Below are 18705 nucleotides of genomic sequence, written 5' to 3'. Positions count from 1 at the left end.
TCTTCAAGTCTCGACTCAGGCATCAGCTTCTCCCAGGTGTCTTCCCTGATGACCTCGGACCACCCACCCCACCCCTGCTCTGTGCCCCCAAGGCCCACCACTGTGTACCCCCCTTACTGGGCTGGCCCCAGCTGCGGTTCAATCAGATGCTCACTTGTCTCTTTTGCTTGGTGAGGACAGGGCTTGTGCCTTTTGTTCCATATCCCCAGCACCTTGCACAACACTTCCCCCCAGAGTAAGCAAACAGTACATATTTGCGGAAGGGAGGGGTACGGGGAGGGAGGAGTTGAGAAGGAGGGGAGAGGAGGATAGAGAAAGGGGAGGAAGTAGATGGGAATTCTCCACTTGACACTTGCCCAAAACGTTCAAAGTCACAAAGCAACTTCAGGGGCTTTGAACGGCAAGTCATTTTCTAACAATCAGGCTCACATGGGCCCCCAGACTCTAAGGAGGGGCTCCTGGAGTGAGACAGGTTAGGGTACACACCAGGATAAGCTGGATGCCAGGAACATGTGTTCCATCTGGGAGGTTTCACAGGCTGGTGGAGGCTCCCTGGGCCCTGCCCTGAAGGAATGTGGGCTTGAGCAGTCAGCCCTGAAAACACTGATAAGGAGCTAAGAGCTTTGATTGTCTTCTGTCCTGAACATACTTGGGGTGGGGGAGGGACAAGGCTGGACCAGTCTCCCTACTGCAGTGATTCCAGATTCTTGGCTACTCAGGTCCAAAGCTCATGAGCAGAAGCCCCTGTGTGGGCAGAGCCACGGTAACTGAGGTGATACCACCTGGGTCAACTGCATCAGGGCACGGGGGGGCCTTGGGGAAAAAGGGGTAATGCTGGTGAATCAGTACCAGGCACACGATTTCACAGACACCATTTCATTGGATTCACAAACCAACCCAATGGGGCAGTGGCCTTGATTTTACAGGTGAGAGAGCTAAGGACCTGAGAGGTTAAGTAATTTGTTCGAGCTCACACAGTAAACGACTGAGGCCACACCGGAACCTAATTCTATCTGACTTCAAAGATCTTGCTCGTCTCACACTCAATTCCTATCCCTAACTCCTTCTTCATTCAGAATTGGAGTCTGATGCTCCTTCTCCAGGGTAGGAGGGGTAAGGATCATGGAAGAAAAGATCTATCACCATACGCCCCGACACCAGTGACCTAGGGACTGGGGATATGTCCATCTCCTGGGAAACCATTCCTGGCTGGGTCCTGGGTGCTTGTCAACCAACTCCTCCCAAGGGAGGAGGTAACTTCAGCCACCTCCCAAAGAGCCTAGAGGCGAAGGGCTGCCTCCTGCCAAAAGATGGTGTTTCCACCTCAACCATCAGCCACCAACACCAATCTTATCCAGAGACATCTAATTTGTTCTACCCTAGAGAAGAAGAAAAACTACACAACAGCAGCAGCAGCAGACATCCTGCCATCTAGCCGACACTTCCATGTCTTCGGCAAGCTGTCCTTGCAACTGTAAGGGCAACATCTCAGGGCTTCAGGATGCAAGTTGCCAGGACTTGCCAGGGCTCAGAGAAGGTCAGTGACAGTCACTTCAGGGGAAACATTTCCACCCCCAACCCACCTGGCGGATGGTATCTGAGAGGTCAACTCAGGGTTGCTTCTCTGTGGCTTAGGGCTCTGGTCCAGATTAAAACGCAGGGGACTGTGTGGACATTTCCCACTCACAGGCGATCAACAGGACGGGAAAGTTAACTACCGAGCATATGGTAGGATTGATAGAAGTGGACAATCCAATAAGGTGTCCCCTGTAATCAGGAATCCATCCTTCAGTCCACGAGAGTTGGGCTCCAGCTTCTCTCTCCTGATTTCATCTCTCCAGGGGGAAATTGGTGTCCATTGTACCGATTAGAAGCATCCCACTTCCCAGGAGAAAATAAAATATGCCCAGTGACACATCTCAATGGAGAGCAAGGCCCCAATCTTAGACTTGGGAATATGGGTTCCTGGTTCACTAGATTCAGGCTGAGGGATTTCCTGACTTGAGTCAGGGCAGAGAAAATGAAATGAGAACAGATACAGAGCTCCAAACATGCTTAACAATATCAGATATGAGCCAAGGCAGCCCCAAGTCAGGGCCCTGTCCCAAGATCCAAGTTGGCTCTGAGAACATGGGAAGAAGTGAAGTACTTCAGGCGTTCCTACACCTATGATGGAAATTATGCAATTTGGATGCGTGTCTGGATTATGCCATTGTGATTCTAGGTGCCACAAAGGCCCCAAGTCATAAAAATGCCTCTCATCTTTCAATATTTGCAAAACGAACCAATTTCGAAAGAAAGGGGAACACATCCTTCATGGGTGTCATTGCTGATGTGGAAAGTACTTTACGGTGGTATCTTCACCTCTGCCTGAACTCAGCGGTCTTTAAATATTTCCTTCTGAGTCATACACACAAGGCATCCTCAGGAAACCTAGACTCTCTCCTTCCATCCTCAGTTCTCAAACAAATACGTCCCACATGCATTTGAATTTGACTCAATAACCACACACGTGAGAGAAACCTAAGTATACGTTTACTATCCACCTAGTGGTAGCTAGGTAAAATTGCAGGCATAATGATGAAAAGGGAATAAACTGCAGTGCCTACCTTCAAACCCACACCTGTGAAGGGGAGGAATGGGGATTCAGATACCTCAGGGACCAGGCAGATAATACAAATAAATGAAACAGGCCAGGTGAGAGCGTACAAGTCTTGTCAAAGGAGGCAATTCCTACTTGGTTCCAATTGATTGCCCTCTTTTGAAAATGCAGATCAGAGTTGCCTCACCTTCTGATTGTTTCAGAGAAGCCAGAAATTCTGATTGTAGTGTAAAACCTCCTGAGTCTTAGATGGTGGCTCAATTTTCTTGAAAGCACTAGAGGAGCTAAATAAAGCTTACGGTCCACCAGTCTGCAAAGGTCTGCCGCACAGATGGTGAATGCCGTCTCCCCTAACTGTGGTATTAGACTGCCACTCACCAGCCACCATTTGCAACTGCAACAGGGGCATCGAATGACAGGGCTTCTCCTGCTTTAGTATGTACACACAGCTGGACTCCCGTACCATGGAGAACAACTAACTACCAGGAAAGGGGGAAGGCTCAGCTGAACCTCCCACAGACAGCCGCAGGCTGGCCCGCGTGGTCAGCAAGCATTAAATGGCCGACTGCTCCTGCAGGAAACCTTCAGGGCCTGGGAGGCCTTTATCCGGCTCAGAAGCCAGGGCTGCTTCTCGAAGGACTTCCAAGTGCTCCTCAGCAGCGGACAGGGACTGGTCAATCCAATCCAGGCCCCCAGTCAGGTGGCAGGCATTCCTGGTCACCAGCACCAGGTGACTGACAGACAGGAGCAAGGCAGTTGTCCTAGAAAACAACAACAGGATCAGGTTTCCTAGGAAATAAGGGACTTGGTGCCAAAGTCCAAATGGATAGACTCTAGGCGATTATTCTCCAAACTGGAGTCCCTTCCCTAGAAAGGTGGTGAGTACGTAATTTAAAGATGGTTCCATGCTCAAATAAATTTGGGAATGGCTAATTTAAACAAGGTTAACGGAAGCCCTTCTCAGAGCCTTTGATGTGCATGATAAAAAGCTTTAAGGAGAGAATATAATATGTGGTGTCTCGCTAGCTAATTTAAGACTGTGCAGCCCACTTTCTGCAGCATACCTATTAACGTCTCTCAGAAGAGTGCTCTGTGGCACAGTTTGGATCTAATCAATTAGATGAGCATATCCAACTGCTGCCCACTTAAATGTAGGATATACATATCCCTACCTTGAGCATTCTTTATTGATTCTGAATCAATAAGGCCCCCAGCTGGTTCACCTTACTCCAAAAGAAAAAGTTTAATTGAAAACCGAAATGAGGAGGAGGGGTTTTTTGAAATCAGCATGAAAAGATTCACTATAGAATAATACCTTTTACACAGTAAGTGTGCAGGATGCATTTGGGACTGTATTACAGACTTCTAACCCACGGACACAGCTGTGCAGCCACAGGAGTGGGGCAGAGAAACCCACTGAAGCACGGGACCCACTGCCTAGCTGGCAATCATCACACAACGGGTCTACGAAATAGTGAAATACACCTGAGAGACAAGGAATCTGGTTTTTAAACATGGGTTTACCTCCGGTACAGGAAAACAACAATTTCATAAAGGCGCAGAGCCTTTAGATAGCCTTTAAATACGCAGAGTATTAGGGGAGGGTCATAGTGAGGGGCTCCTGGGGATGTCCTGTGGAAGGCGAGCACAGCTATAGTTGACTTGTCACTTCCATATTCATTGCCCTGCTCTCCAACTGCCCCCCTGACCCACTGGGTGGCTGCCAGCTAAGGCATGTCTGCTTCCGGGGTCCATAGAGCAGAGAGAGCAAGGGAGGGGAGGGAAGGTGCAGATAGGACTTGGCACGGCCAGATGTGTAATCATAAAAATTCAAAATCTAAGCTAGCTCATCCTTCTCCTGGGTTTCAGGAATAAGACTGGCTGGCCTCTGTCACCCAGCCAGGCTCAGCTCACTTGTTGGCTGACCATTCACACTGCAATGAAGGGTACTCAAGGCCTAAGATAGCCCAGGAATCCAGCAAAACAGCCCTCTCCTCAAAAGCCCAAACAGCTGACCTCGCTGATCTGATCAAATGGTGAGCTTCCAGCTTGGAGAGAAGAATGACCACACCACTCCCTCACCGTGCGTCCAGGAGTTTCGGGTCCAGCGGAGGGTACATGGATTTCACAACATCGTCCACTCTGAAGGGAGGCAAAGGGTTTTCAGTATGTTGCTCTCCTTCTCGCCTTTACTCCTTCCTTCCTTTCTACCTTTTTTTTTTTAGCCCAACTCTTCTCTTTTGATATTCAAGCCCTAGTCTTTGGTTCTTTCTCTAACTGCTTTTACATTTCCAACAAAGACTTAGAAAGACTTAGGTTCAGCGTAGGGAATAGTTTGTTTTCTGGTTTGGTTCTACCTCCAATAGTTTAAAAAGTACACATTCAAACATCTGAGATGATGTTCCAGATATACTACTAAAGTAAAAAGGCAAACTGCTAAACAATATATAAAGTTTGATCCGTCCCATTTGCGTAAAAATAAATAAACAAAAGCTATGAAATGCAGGGGGGAGAAGTCTGGGGGAGTACTCACTATCCAATGGTGGTTACCTACAGGAATTGGGAGGCGGTGGAAAGAGGGGGGTCCTTCTTTCCAGACAATTGGTTTCTGCAATTTTTTAATTTTTACAAGTATTTATTACTTTTGTGTTTAAAAAAAAAAATGGTTAAGGTAATTACATAGAACACTTAAAAAAAAAAACCTGCAAGTTTGAGTTCAAACTACTCCACTGTATTTGTTTTAACACATAGTGTAGTTTGTGGTTATTTATTATTTTTTTAATCTAGTTCAGAAAGGAGCAACGATTCATTCTGATTTGCATGGTACAAGGTCTTGCTCCCAATTTTTGCTCTTGGACCACTTGATAGTCAGGAATCAAAAATAATGATGTGTTTCATTTCTAAATGCACTTGGACATAGATGTCCTTAAACGTTCTTGTCTCAGGGCTGAGGGGCTGGAGAGGAAACCCAGAGAAACGGTCACTCTCAGCCTGTCTTAGCTGGACCTTTTCTCGCAGTGCCCTGGAGCTGAAGCCACTCTCCTTGAAACTAATATCCTATCAACACACTCTGTGGAGTAAATGGAGCAAGAAAAACAATAGGGACCAAAATGGCCAGAAGGAAAAAGAAGCGTAAGGGCAAAGGACAAAGCAAGGACCTGGAGTGAATTGCGAGTATGTCAGGGAACGTGGTGGTACGTACGCTGTAGGATGGGCCAGCGAGCACCACGTCAGGCCCGCCCGCTGGACAACGCCCCCCCCTCACTCTAGCACCCCTGCTAATCCTGCTCACCCAGGACTTCACTCAGCCTCAGGATCTCAGTCTCTTTCCTCCTCTGAGCCCTCCCGGCAATGCTGCCTTGTAACCTGGTATCAGAGGAATTTGTGCGCCCCCCTGGGGGTCACAGGAAGCATGATGAAGCGCCAACAGGTATGAGCAAAGCAGACAGAGTCTCTACCAATAAAGAGTGGCCAGAGGAAGGTCTGGTGCTTGTCCAGAGCCTGGGTTGGAGGGTCTGTCAGGCCAGAGGCCGACCTAGGCTGACAGAAGTCATGTATCTACACCCACCTGGGGACAGCTCCAGAGAAAGCCAAGAGCTGTTCTGGGCTGAGCTTCTCCCACTTTCTAAGCTCACTGTACTCCCTGGACAGAGTTCAAGGGCACCAACTCTTCCAAATTCCCTCTGAGGGCTGGTTCCTCATGATTTACCTGAGACTATGGCAACCAGGAAAGTGAGGGCCCCTGGAACTCAAAGGGGGTGCCACCATTCACCCCAGAGATATGGAGGCACCCTCTCTGCAGTAAGGCCCTGTGGCTGATTAAAAAAAACATCCTGGACTGGGACACCCCACTCAGGCACATCACATACCAGCCACCAGATGGCAGCACAAACTTAGCACAGTCTTTCTCTCTAAGAAAAGGGCTTTATTTTTCTTCACCAAATTTAGCCCATATGAGGGGGTGTAGCTGTTGACCAATCTGCTGGTTGCCTCCCACATGGGATTTTGCAGATGCCTGGAATTTGGGAGATCTGAATGATGTATGGCTTCCCCCACCCCCCAAACACACACACACACACACACACACACACACACACACACACACACACACCTATTCCTGGAGGCTGCTGGCTGGGCCGTGGATGGGGCAGTGGGTGACAGTCACTCCCAAACTAGTCTCCAACACAGAAATGGGTGGGGGACAGGACATGGCCAGGAGGTCATTGCAGATGAGGGTGTGGGCACCAGCAGGAAATATGCTTACTGGCCCAGCGCCTGGGAGAAAGGAGTGGCAAAAGGAAGCAAAGCAGCCCCAGCTGGTATGGGACCGAGAAAGAAGGAGCAGCAGCAGTGGGATCTGTGGAATGGAAGAGTCAGCACTAGTCATATGCTGGGATTTCCCAAAACATTTACTGGAGAGGGGATGCTAGCGATGGGGGAAACTATGTAAGAACATCTTAGCTTGAAGGTCTCCCAATTGCTAAACCCTCCTGAATGCTCTGTAAGTGCTTAGGACATAAATAACTGAAGTTGCCTGTGTCGTTTCTTAGAAGAGCCTGGCCCTGCCCGCCACCTCCGCTTCTGGCCGTCCCTCCGCCCCAGAGTATGGGAACCTCATGGCCCTCCCTGCTCACCTCGGGCTGATCCGCTTGGCCACCACGATGATGTCACTGACACTGGCTGAAGTCTTCATCTTGGCCCCTGAGCCCATTGTCATGGCAACAAGTTTTTCTGTCAGCGTGTGACAGATCTAAGGCAGTAGGGAGGAGAGAGATGATGAGAGGGGACCTAGCTCCCCCAAGGGCTGCTGCCACCCCCCAAAAGACAAATGTGACCCCCACCTTGGGTCCCATCCCACAGCTAGGCTCCCTACCCTAATGGATAAATTGAACTGAAAAGTACAGAGATGAGAGGCAATGAGGTGGAAGAGGCAAACGCTGAGAACATGCCTGGGTGAGGAGGGAGAAGCAGAAGCCTCAGATCAGGGGCGGGGTTGTGGCTCAGAGAAGTCTAAGCTAAGAGAGTCTGACTAGGAAAAATCATGTGCTCTAATTTCACCATCTTGCTTATGGGGAAAAACATACTTTTTCTTTCTATTCCTTCCCCTCTTGGTTTAGTCTTCCATCTCCAAGGGGGTACCCTCAAAAACATGGCTGGACAAAGGATAACTGTTCCCTTTAAGCACATCCTCCAAAAGTGGCACTTATTTCAATAACTTTCTAGGGTAATATATTAGCATATTTGTCAAGATGATGATGAAACAGCTTTGGGGAGGAAAAAAAGCAAAAGGCAAGGCTAAGACATGTGGCCTTTCTCATCATCCACCCCCAGTGCTGACCACCCGCAAAGCTGTGTTCCCCTCTCCCACACCTCTCATGTTGGAACGTGGATGTGCCTCTGTCCCTGGCAAAGAATGTCCATTACCTGCTCTATACTTAGGGCTGGAAAAGAGAAGGCAGAAAGAAACCCAAGAGCCCACCTAGGAGAGAGCCCAGTTTCCTCCCTAGGAGCCCCCACCACAGGGACTCAAGGGCAGGTGGCCAAGCAGAAGAGTCTTAGGTCTTGATGGGAAGGTAAGAGCCTCTCCTTTGAGCTGAGACTCCCAGGATGGACCACTGATTCCAATCCAATAAACTTCTTTCCAGCTGATTTCATCCCCTACCTCAGATGCCACGTCTCTTCCTTCTCTAACAGGCAAGGGCAGGGGGAAAAACCCAGTGCCAGGATACATCCTGGCAGGGGGCAGGGAGATGTAATAAGCCGTTATTGCTCTAGACAGTATACCTGTCTCTATCTACAACCATGTCTATCCCCAAAGAGGGTCTTAGAATAAGGTAATAAGCCTGGACTCTGTGACAATGATTTCCTACTAGGCATTTCTTTGTCCCTTGAGAGAAAGCTAAAGAAGAGGTAGGATGAAAGACTTTGGAATATCTTGTGCTGAATAACACCGAAGAAAAGATAAAGCTGTCTTTTTTGAATTCTTGAATAATTACTAGGCAAAGAGATAACGGTGTGGTTTCCTAGGTTACTGAAATGAAGAAACCAACAATATTTGCAATTGGCCAAATATTTCAATATTACTATAGAATTCTATTAGGTAGAATAGTATCCGGCAAGAATTGGAAAAAAAAAAAATTGCTGAAACTATAAGAATTACCCAAAATGCAAATTGGATGCAATTTTCCACCTAGTCCTAGAAGCTGCAGGCGTTAAAAGAAAAAGAAAAAATCTGTCTTCAAGTTAAAGTACTCATGGTTTGGATTTTTTAACACTGATTGTCCCATTTGGCTGACTACCGTTGCAGCCAAAGAGGGTTAAGGAAAGACTTTCTAGTAACTGGAGAAGTCCAGATACAGCACCCAACTAGCTGTAGCGGGCTGAGCTCTCTGTTAATGAAAGAAAGTGCCCAGGGAGGAGGTAGGAAGCCCCATGTCCCCCTCAGCAGCTATAGTCTCTTCAAAGGCTGAAATAAAGCCTTTGAAAGGGCCTTGAGAATTCTGAAGTATAACAGACCATCCAGGTAGGGAGTGGAGGTAAACGGAAGAAACTCAAAGTTTCAGGCACGTTTAAAAAAAGGCCCCTTGGAAGGGTTCCGGGCCCTTCCTAAGACTCCTTTGGTGACCACCCCCATTTTATCTTGGGGACATCAAAGAGTATTACCTTCAAGATGGCTATGCAGTGGGACATGAGACCCCTGGGGAGACAAGAAGAACTTGTCAATGCTTATTTTTACAGGCCCACCTCCCTCCAGCCACCACCTCCACACCTCACCCAGCCCCGACACTCCTGGACACCGCCTGAGAGCAGGAATGCCTCAGTGGTAAAATGAACAAGTCTCCTTTTAGACGATGCTCAATGAGGAAGCATCTTCTTCCCTTTCCTTTCCCCTCTCTGTCCCCACCCAATCGACTCTTCCAGTTAGCGGTGCTCTCCACAGATCAGGTCATGCTCTGAGCTTCTGATACCATCCCTTCCGTCCTGTGCCGTCTTCCTTTTATGCTCAGCTTGGTGAACTCCTCATGTTTCAAGACCCAACTCAAAAGGCACCTGCCCCGTAATATCCTTCCTGAAAGTCACCCCCACCTCCCCACCCTAGGCACCTCTAGACATGGCATCTTCCGTGGGCCCACTGCACTGTGCACAAAGACCCCCTACTGTTTCTGAGATGAGCGCATTTAGTCGAATTCTGTCCCCACCACCAGTTTCCTATCTGCAGTGCCTGGCCTGATACCCTGCACGCGATGCCCCGGGAATATCTGCCTGGTGAATGAATGACTCGATGCTGAGGGAATGGAATGGCATATGCTTCTCCACACGCAGATGCTCCTGGGAGATAGAGAGGTCCCTGAGCATACTGAAGACAGAGGCACCATCTCTGGAGCCTGAGGGACAAATTCGTGGGCACCGCAAAGATAACTAAGCACAGCACAGTGACTTAGAACAACTTTTGGACACATCTATGGGCCTTAGCCTCCGGGTCTACAAAAGCGGGACCCGGGACACACACGGTCATGTCATTTTCTGCTCTCTTCCTTCGGGAGGCAGGGGAAAGAGCAGAAAGCGACACCGTGCTGGTGGATGCCCAGTCAAGTGCTCTGGCAAAGGAAGCCAGAAAAGGCCCCAGAAGCCCTGTGTGCCCACCCAGGGGGCTGCAGGAAAGCAAAACGTCCCCAAAGCCTTACGAGGCGTCTTCAATCCAGTCTTCATTCTCCAGAATGGCCTCGATGTGGGGGTTGGTGATGACAACATCATCCAGTTCTAACTCAGAGGGCTCAGACTGGGTCTCCATGGCTCCGATGAGGTCCACGATGGGCCTGGAAGGAAAAGCCCAGGGAAGTGGTTTCACAATAGATGACTGCTGCTGACCCTCTCCTCATGGAGACCCGCATACCCCCCAAAAGGATGAAGGCAGTGAATAAATCAGGGACCACTTATCCTGGATCCAAACCTAACCCTGCAGTTATGAGCAGGGCACAGGGCTAGACAGTGAGCCAAAGAAGCAGGCTGGAGCACTAAAACAACAGAGAAGTGACACAGAATGAGACGAGCCACTGAGGAGAAGAGTAGGGCTGCAACCACAATCATTACAAAGGTGTGTTAGACAGGGCTGCTCCTTCAGGACAAAATAATATCCTCTTGGAACTCATTTTCCCTTCCAGCCTTCCTTTTACAGAGAATCTGAAGTTCCTATTACCCAAATCTACCTGTACCCCCAACTCAGCCTGTAGAATCACACTTGGGAACCACCTTAATTCACCTCATAACCCCAACCTCTCCTAGTTATACTGGAGAAGTGTGACAGAGACACCCCCTGCTACTTTACAACAGGAGGCGGCCATAGCATTCTTTTCAATAGCGGAGCTTTTCTGAGCCACAAAAATGGGCCTTTACTAATTATCAACCACTCGCTCACAGAGATGCTGATAAGATTCAGACAGAAGGGTAAGAGAAATGAAGGATTAGAGGCCATGGTCCCTTAAAGGGGGACTATCAACGAAAACATCCCTAAACTGAAAATAGAATCTTGCTTACAAAATATATTTCACATGAAGTGCATCATGAAGAAATCTACGGGGAAGAGACAGCCCTGTGTTGGGCTTTCATGACACCGAGTGTCTGTTGCTTAGGTGTGTGGCTGGAGTGTAAGCAGCAGATTTCTGTTCCTATGAGTTTTTTGGCTGGAAAGGGATTTGGTTGGTCCAAATGCTAAATGAGATGGACGGTTTGGGAGGGATGGCTACCCCTTTCTGCTTGGGGAACACATTTGTTCACTTTCTCATTAGTTCAGAGTTAGAGTAGCTCAGGATGTTGTGGGGGGTGGGCTTCAGGAACATTCTTAAGCTCTGAGGTCTTCATTGGGAAGGACAGGCTTCAAGTACCATTTTAGAGACAAAAAGCTGAGCCCGAGTTGCCCAGCACCACACTTTTTTGTCTTTTGTCGGAGGCCCTCCTTCGCATCTCCAGGCCCACTCACTTGGAATCATAGCGCTGCAGCAGGTCTCGAGGACGGCAGTAGCGCTGCCTGCAAACCACAACCAAGGCTGCAAACGAGGCCAGAAAGATAGTGGCGAGCACGCCGATGGCAACAATCACCACGGTCTCCATGTTTCTGGTGGCTCCCTCGGTCCCGTCACATCCCCAGTGTGGGCTGAAGATTGAAAGACACAAGGGCAGAGCGAGCCAGGTTTAGAAGCAACAAAAGAGAGGGGAGCAATGGGGCCTTACCTGCTGCGGGGAGAAAAGGGGAAGGGGGTCTGGAGCAGGGAATTAGGTTGCCCCAAATCACCTGCAGAGACACAAAGGCCTAGACAGGATCGAGATGCATTTTATGGCAGCCCCAAAGTTATCTTTTCCTTTACTAAAATCGTTTGCTCCTCAGTTGGACCAAGGTGGACTTTTGTCCTGGGACAAAAAGAATCATTTTCACTAGCATTGTTGTCTTCACATCTACACCAAGGGCATAAAGGAATACAGATCTCAGAAGGACCAGGGCGGGATTGTAGTCACTGAGCATCTCCTCCGTGTCAGTCACTTTGTGCGTTAACTCATCTAACGAGCCTATGAGATAGGTAGTATTAGTAACCCCATCTTTTTTTTTTTTCCTCAAAGATTTTATTGGGGAAGGGGAACAGGACTTTATTGGGGAACAGTATATACTTCCAGGACTTTTTTCCAAGTCAAGTTGTTGTCCTTTCAGTCTTAGTTGTGGAGGGCACAGCTCAGCTCCAGGTCCAGTTGCTGTTGCTAGTTGCAGGGGGCGCTGCCCACCATCCCTTGCGGGAGTCGAGGAGTCGAACTGGCAACCTTGTGGTTGAGAGCTCACGCTCCAACCTACTGAGCCATCCGGGAGGCAGCTCAGCTCAAGGTGCCATGTTCAATCTTAGTTGCAGGGGGCGCTGCCCACCATCCCTTGTGGGACTCAAGGAATTGAACCAGCAACCTTGTGGTTGAGAGCCCACTGGCCCATGTGGGAATCGAACTGGCAGCCTTTGGAGTTAGGAGCATGGAGCTCCAACCGCCTGAGCCACCAGGCCGGCCTAGTATCCCTGTCTTTCAGTTCAGAAGACTGAGGTGCGGGGAGGGTGAATAATTTATCCAAGTTTATGTAGTCAGGAAGCAGAAAGCCAGTCACTTAAACGGAGACGGACATTCACCTCCCCTTTCCTTTCTTAGGAGGAAAGAGAACTCTAAAACTTCTGGGGAACATTGTGTCAGTTTCCGTGTTGGAAACTTACAACTGGTTATTGTAGTGTCTGTTGCCTGTTGCGTGTCTTCATTCAGGAGGTTCTTTCACACCTATTTTAAACTCATAGGGCTGGGTGAAAAGGTGAAGGTATTAAGAAGTACAAGATGATAACTACAGAATAGTCACAGGGATGTCAAGTACAGCATAGTGAATATAGTCAATAATACGGTAATAACTATGGATGGTACCAGGTAGATACTGGACTTATCAGGGGATCACTTCATAAATTATATAAATGTCTAACCACTATGCTGTATACCTGAAACAAATATAAAATAATATTGAATGTCAACTGAAGTTGACAAATAAAAAAAATAAAATATCATTTTTAATGGTGAAATAAATAAATAAGAAAGAAAGAAACTCATAAGCAGGAGACACAAGGGCATCTCAGAGAAGTATGTATTCACAATGTTGTTTCACTGCAGGTCTCCCACTTGTGTCCCTTTGAGGAAGTCTCCTCCCCTCTCTGGGCTTTAATTTCTCCACCTACAAAAAAAGGGTCGTCCCCCAACTCACCTGCCTGAAGAGAATTAAAATGTATTTTATGTCAGGACCCAAAATTGCCTTTTCCTTTATTACAGGAATGACCACAGCTCAGTGTATCTCCTTTATTTGTATTTGATTCTATGTTCCATGTCTTAGAGAGTCCAAATCCTCCCAGTGTCTATCAATATGTAATTACTTATCATCTACTATGCACCAAAAACCAGGATGGATTCTGGAGATTGGAGATAATTAAGATACGGGCCCCAAACCTTGAGGAGCTGGGGAAAAGGTAGACACACAGACAGCTGTTTGCTGTTTGTCTGCCTGTCTACCTCTTCCCCAGCTCCTCAACTCCATGTGTCTGTGCCGCATGCAGAAGTACACAGAAAGGAGAATACTGAGCTTGCATGGCATTTTCTGGGAAAGCATTCTTCATGGGGCAGATGCTTGAGCTGGGTTTTGAAGGATGAGTAGGAGTTTGCCAAGTGGATAACGTGGGGACTTGGCGGGCTCATAGCACCAAGGAGGCCTTTCTCAGAGGTCTCACACAGCTGCTGTCCCATGTGAAACTCACTTGCCCGCAAGAGCAGGCTGGGGTCTCTTTCATCTCTGTATCTCTGTGTAGGGGGCAGGGCAAATTCTCAGGATCTGCCTCAGTTTCCCTAGTTGTGCGTTTATACTGGCCCTCCTAAAGGGCTGTCTCCTTTAGCCGTTTTTCTTTCATCCTCCCACTTCTGTCTCTCATTCCCCCCCCCCCCCCCCCGTTTTCCTCTCCACTCCCCCACCTTTCTTTCCCCTCCCTCAGTCTCTCCCCTTCCCAGTATTCCCTCTCTCCGCCCCCATTCCATGGCCTCCAAGACCACCGCTTTGTTTCCTCTCTCTATGCATCTGAGTGTGTTTCTCTGAGTGTGTATGGGCTTTCTCTGAGTTTTTGCTGTCTTTCTCCATAATCTGTCTGTATGCGTGTTTCTTTCTGTTTTTTTCCTTTTTGTATATTCTCTGTGTGTTTCAGGATGAGTTTCTCTATCTCTGTGTCTTTGTACAAGCTTGGGTAGGTCTCTCTCTGCCTTTTTCTCCCTCTCTCCCTCCCATCCGCAAGGATAAAACAGACCCAAGCCTACCTCCTTCCCCCTGCCGGGCCACCCAGAATACCCACCCCAACACCCAGGACCGAGGGAGGGTCCCCCATCGCCCCCGTGCACGCCGCGCAGGGCTCCCGGGCACGCAGCTCCAACTTTCTCCAACTTGTGGGTGCCAGGGCTGCGCCTGCTCTGGTACCACGGCCCCAACAAAGTCACGGCGGGGCCGGGGCCCCCCTCCCCTTAGGCGGCTGCGGAGCTAGCGCCCCGATCCCCGCCCCCCCACCCCCCAACCCTGCCCGCCCAGGCCCGGCGCGTCCCCTCCCCATGGGGCTGGGCTGGGTGGCTCGCCTGGGGCCCCTCTCTCGCAGCTCCGAGGCGGCGGGGCTCACCCACCTCAGGCTGCGGCTGCAGGACGCATTCCCGGGTGCTCCCGCCGCCGGCCCCCCGCCGATAGTAAAGTCCGGGAGCGGGACTCTCGGGCGGCTCCAGAGAGCGGGGCATGCTGGGAAGGAGCTGGGCTGTCCAAAGGAATCAAGATAAGTCCCCCGGCGCGGCCAAACCCCTGGCGGTGGAGCGAGTGGGGGAGACGCCAGCCGAGCATCCAAATCCCCAGCTGCCAGGCGCCGCCGTCACCGCCAGGCCCCCAGGCGAGCCGGGGGTTGGGGCCGCGGGAGTTCTAGGCAGCTGGGAGGCAGTCACTCCAGACCCAACAGGCGGTCCTGCGCCCCCGCGGAGGCCAGGGCCGGGCTGGCAGAGTGGAGGGAGGTGCGAAGGGTCCCTGCTGTTCCCCAGCCCCCACCGATGCTGGCCATCCAGTGGGGGGTGGGAAGCATGAGCAGTTTCCACGGTGTGACTGGTCATTGAGCGTTCTGTTCTGCTACACACTGTACGGTTTAAATCCTGGCTCTGCCACTCTCTAGTTGTGGGCAACTTATTTCACTGCTCTGTGCCTTGGTTTCTTAATCTGTAAAATGAGGCTACGACTTGGAAGCATCCTCAGAGCTGACATAAGGGTCAAATGGCATGCTGCAGGCCGTGCATCTCAGAGTGTCTGGCCCATGGTGGCTGTGAATCAGTGATAGCTCTTATCGTAGTCTTAACCCGGCTGGGCAGGCGGGCCCACCCCTAATAACTGCCCAGCCAGGGGCAAGAGTAGAAATGAAGGTCTTTGGCTGACAGTCCTACCCTCTCTGTTCACACTTTACTCCGTGCCATACCCAAGGGGGACTCTTGTGCATTCATGGGGACACAGCCATCCCTAAAGATGCCCACGCCAGGCTGTACAGGCTGACTTGGAAGGATGGAGGTCCACGTGGGCCCTGGAAGCAGGCTGGGGGCTTCTTGGGCAGAGATTTTGAGTCCAGCATACCAGGAAAATGGTCTAGAAGCAGACATGTGCTCTAGACGGTCCTTGAACTCCTAGCCCTGTGAGGAAGAGGCAGGTCCAGAGGGGGGCCAGCTAAAGCCTGGGGCCCAGGGCAGGGGGCCATGTAATCCGTCTAAGGTCAGTGTTGGTGACAAGTACAAAGGACGCAGACTAGCTCCGGGCAGCTTAATGCAGGCCTGCAAACTGGTAGCCCCCAAGGCCACGTCCAGACCACAGAGGTGTTTGGGGTTTTTTTGGCTTACAGTTTTTTAAAAATAGAGTTAGTTGCTAACCTTTTAAAAGATCAGGCGTTTCACTTGTACCTCTAGATTTCTAGCTTCTCTGTAAAATTCATAAGATCTCTGAAAATGCAACCCACATTCCGTTGGTAGCACAGTCAGTGGGAGAGGGGAGGATGCTGTCTCTGTCTTGCTGTCCTGGCTCCCCTCCTTCCCCACTGCTTACAACACAGCACACGCACTCACACCTCACTCTTTTTGCTGAATGCCTGTCCGTGTGGGCAGCTGTGGGTTCCCACCATGGTCACTCAGGTCGGAGAAGGCTGAGCGATGATTTTGTTACCCTCTAAAGTGCTTTCATGGAGAAACTATAATCTGTAAGGGAAATGGGCCCACAGCAAAGCAGCAAACATCAGAAGGGGACACTGGGCACAATAAATTGTCTCCATTTCTTGGAGAAACTTTGAGAAGAACGGAGCCCGCTAGTTTTGCCTTGGGTGGTTTAGACATTTATGACTCTATGGGAGAGATGTAAAAGAAAGTTTTAACCTTGGGGAGTTTATAACACAAGTAGAAAGGACTTACCAAAACAAACAAACTAACTAACTAACTAACTAAAAGAAAGAAAAACAAAGCTCATTGCTGACTGGATCTAACTGGGTAAATGCTCCAATTAACCACCGACTACCCAGCTGCAGGGGGGACAGAGGGTGGGCCAGTGCCTCCCCAGCCAGCTGTCTCCTGTAGTTCTGCAACTCCTGCTATCCCAATGTCCCTGAAATCTCTCTGGATTGATCTGAGAAGACCTTGTATGACACTCAATGTTCTTACTTACAAGCAGTGGAAACTGATAGATTGTTCCACGTGGAAAGGCGACTTGTTGAAAGGGCAATGGGGTGCCCACAGAATCATCGGGAGACTGAAGACGCAGATTAGGAAATGGATGGGGACCACAGGGGCTCCAGGGGCCGGGTGCCACTGCCCTGAAGTGCTTGTGGCTCTCCTCTCAGCTTTATCCCTTATTCCAGGTTCATAGTCCTGGGTAGGACCTCACCCTGTCTGCTTCCACAGGTGAGGCACAGCCATTATCCAATATCTTTGTGTTAAGGGGTTTCCCTCCCCCCACCTCCAGCAAAGGTAAGAGAGATGGTTGCTTGACTGCTCTGCCAAATTCAAACACCCCTACCTATGGCCTCTCCCCAGTCTGTCTGAACATCAAACTGTGTAGCAAAGGTCCCCAGATGAAGGGCGGAACCCCATGATTACAGAGGAGAAACCAGCAGGTCAGAAGTAGTGCTGACTGTGCTAAAGAGGGAAGAGGCAGGTTCCTGGCCAGTGGGTAAAGCCCATGCTCTGCCTAGGCAAGGAGTGAACCTTTGTTGAGCACCTACTATGTACCAGACACTGATTAGGCATCTTACATGCCTTATCTCATTTGATCTTCTCACCAACCCTGAAAAGTCAGCACGACCATGTTTGTAAGGGAGGAAACAGACTCGGAGGACTAAGGCAACTTCCCCAAGCTCTTTCATCTTGTAAGTGGTAGGGCAGGGAGTAGACTCAGGACTTCCTGGCACCAAAGCCCATACCACGCACCCCAGGAAACTGCAAGCTGCCCCTCAATCCACGTCTCTGGGCAGCAACCCCTTCCTTCCAAACAGTTAGAACCAGTCAGGTGCAACAAACCCCTCCAGCCCCGGCAAGAAAAATCTTCTCACACTGCTTATACCCCTCAATAAACCCTCCCAGCCCACCTCTGGGCAGTCAGAGGGGCAGCGGAGTGGCATATTTCACCCCCACCGGGGAGGTGGTTATGAGTAGGCGCTTGAGCCAGGGAAACTGCCAGTGGAGGTCTGCGTCCTCCACACAGTAGCTGTGTGATCTCAGACAGTTCACTTATAGTCAGTTTCCCCATCTGTAGAATGGGCGTGGCAGTAAAACCTATGGCTTCCAGCTGTTTTGAGGATTAAATTAGATGGTGCATTTAAAGTACTCATCACATAGAAAGTAGTATAGTGGCTGCCAGGGCTGGGAGGGGGGCGGGGAGGGCAATGGGGAGCTATTGTTTAATAGGTACAGAGTTTCGGTTTGGGAAGATGAAAAAAGTGCTGGAGATGGATGGTGATGATGGCTGCACAATAGTGTGAATGTACGTAATGCAGGTGAGCTGTAGTCTTTAAAATGGCTAAAATGGTAAAGTTTACATTATATATATTTCATCACAACTTTTTAAAAAAGTGTTTATCAGAGTATGAAAGAGAAAAATGGGGCCTCCTTGACATTCCTCAAATATACCCAACTTACCCTACCTCAGGGCACTGCTGGCACGTGCCCTCTGCCTGGAATCCTTACCACCGTTACTCTCATGACTCACTCCCTCCCTTAGCTCAGGTGTCTGCTTAAGAGTCATCTCCACAGAGACGTCTTCCCTGATCACCCTGTGTCAGGTAGCACCGCCTGTCATCCATGTCCCCCTGGCCCCCAAGTGTGTTTTTTACCAGCACTTGTCACTACCAGACAGTGCACTAAATATTTGTTTATTGCTTCTCCCCTTCTTGAATGTAAGTTCCATGAAGACAGTTCTCTGTTGACCCCCAGAATCTAGAACACAGCCTGGCACTTAGTAGGTACTCAATAAACACTTGTGGAAGAAGTGAAAATAAAGCTTTTTGTCACCC

At 49.6% G+C, this 18705-nt stretch overlaps 1 protein-coding gene across 1 annotated transcript; it reads right to left on the bottom strand.

The window, feature by feature from the left end:
• Positions 1–2518: 2518 nt before the first annotated feature.
• On the bottom strand, positions 2519–15104 carry TMEM98 (transmembrane protein 98). Its single transcript, XM_019732585.2, has 7 exons — positions 14816–15104; positions 11580–11753; positions 10288–10419; positions 9266–9299; positions 7237–7352; positions 4685–4744; positions 2519–3363 (listed from the first exon to the last, which is right to left on the bottom strand). The coding sequence occupies exons 2-7, from the start codon at positions 11708–11710 to the stop codon at positions 3156–3158; spliced, it is 681 nt and encodes a 226-aa protein (XP_019588144.1). The 5' UTR covers positions 11711–11753; positions 14816–15104; the 3' UTR covers positions 2519–3155.
• Positions 15105–18705: the final 3601 nt, after the last annotated feature.

The sequence above is a fragment of the Rhinolophus sinicus genome, linkage group LG15 (assembly GCF_036562045.2).
Source record: "Rhinolophus sinicus isolate RSC01 linkage group LG15, ASM3656204v1, whole genome shotgun sequence".
Classification (NCBI taxonomy): domain Eukaryota; kingdom Metazoa; phylum Chordata; class Mammalia; order Chiroptera; family Rhinolophidae; genus Rhinolophus; species Rhinolophus sinicus.
Note: the sequence above shows the minus strand (reverse complement) of the source record. Positions and strands in the feature narration are given on the sequence as shown.

What these genes read in the sequence shown, in the direction of transcription:
- TMEM98 (XM_019732585.2), bottom strand. Translation starts at nt 11,710, where the DNA reads ATGGAGACCGTGGTGATTGTTGCCATCGGCGTGCTCGCCACTATCTTT. An exon ending in GCCAAGCGGATCAGCCCGAG is followed by an intron (nt 4,745 to 7,236) that starts GTGAGCAGGGAG and finishes GCCTCCCTTCAG; the next exon opens with AGTGGACGATGTTGTGAAAT. An exon ending in CCGAAACTCCTGGACGCACG is followed by an intron (nt 3,364 to 4,684) that starts GTGAGGGAGTGG and finishes GTTGTTTTCTAG; the next exon opens with GACAACTGCCTTGCTCCTGT.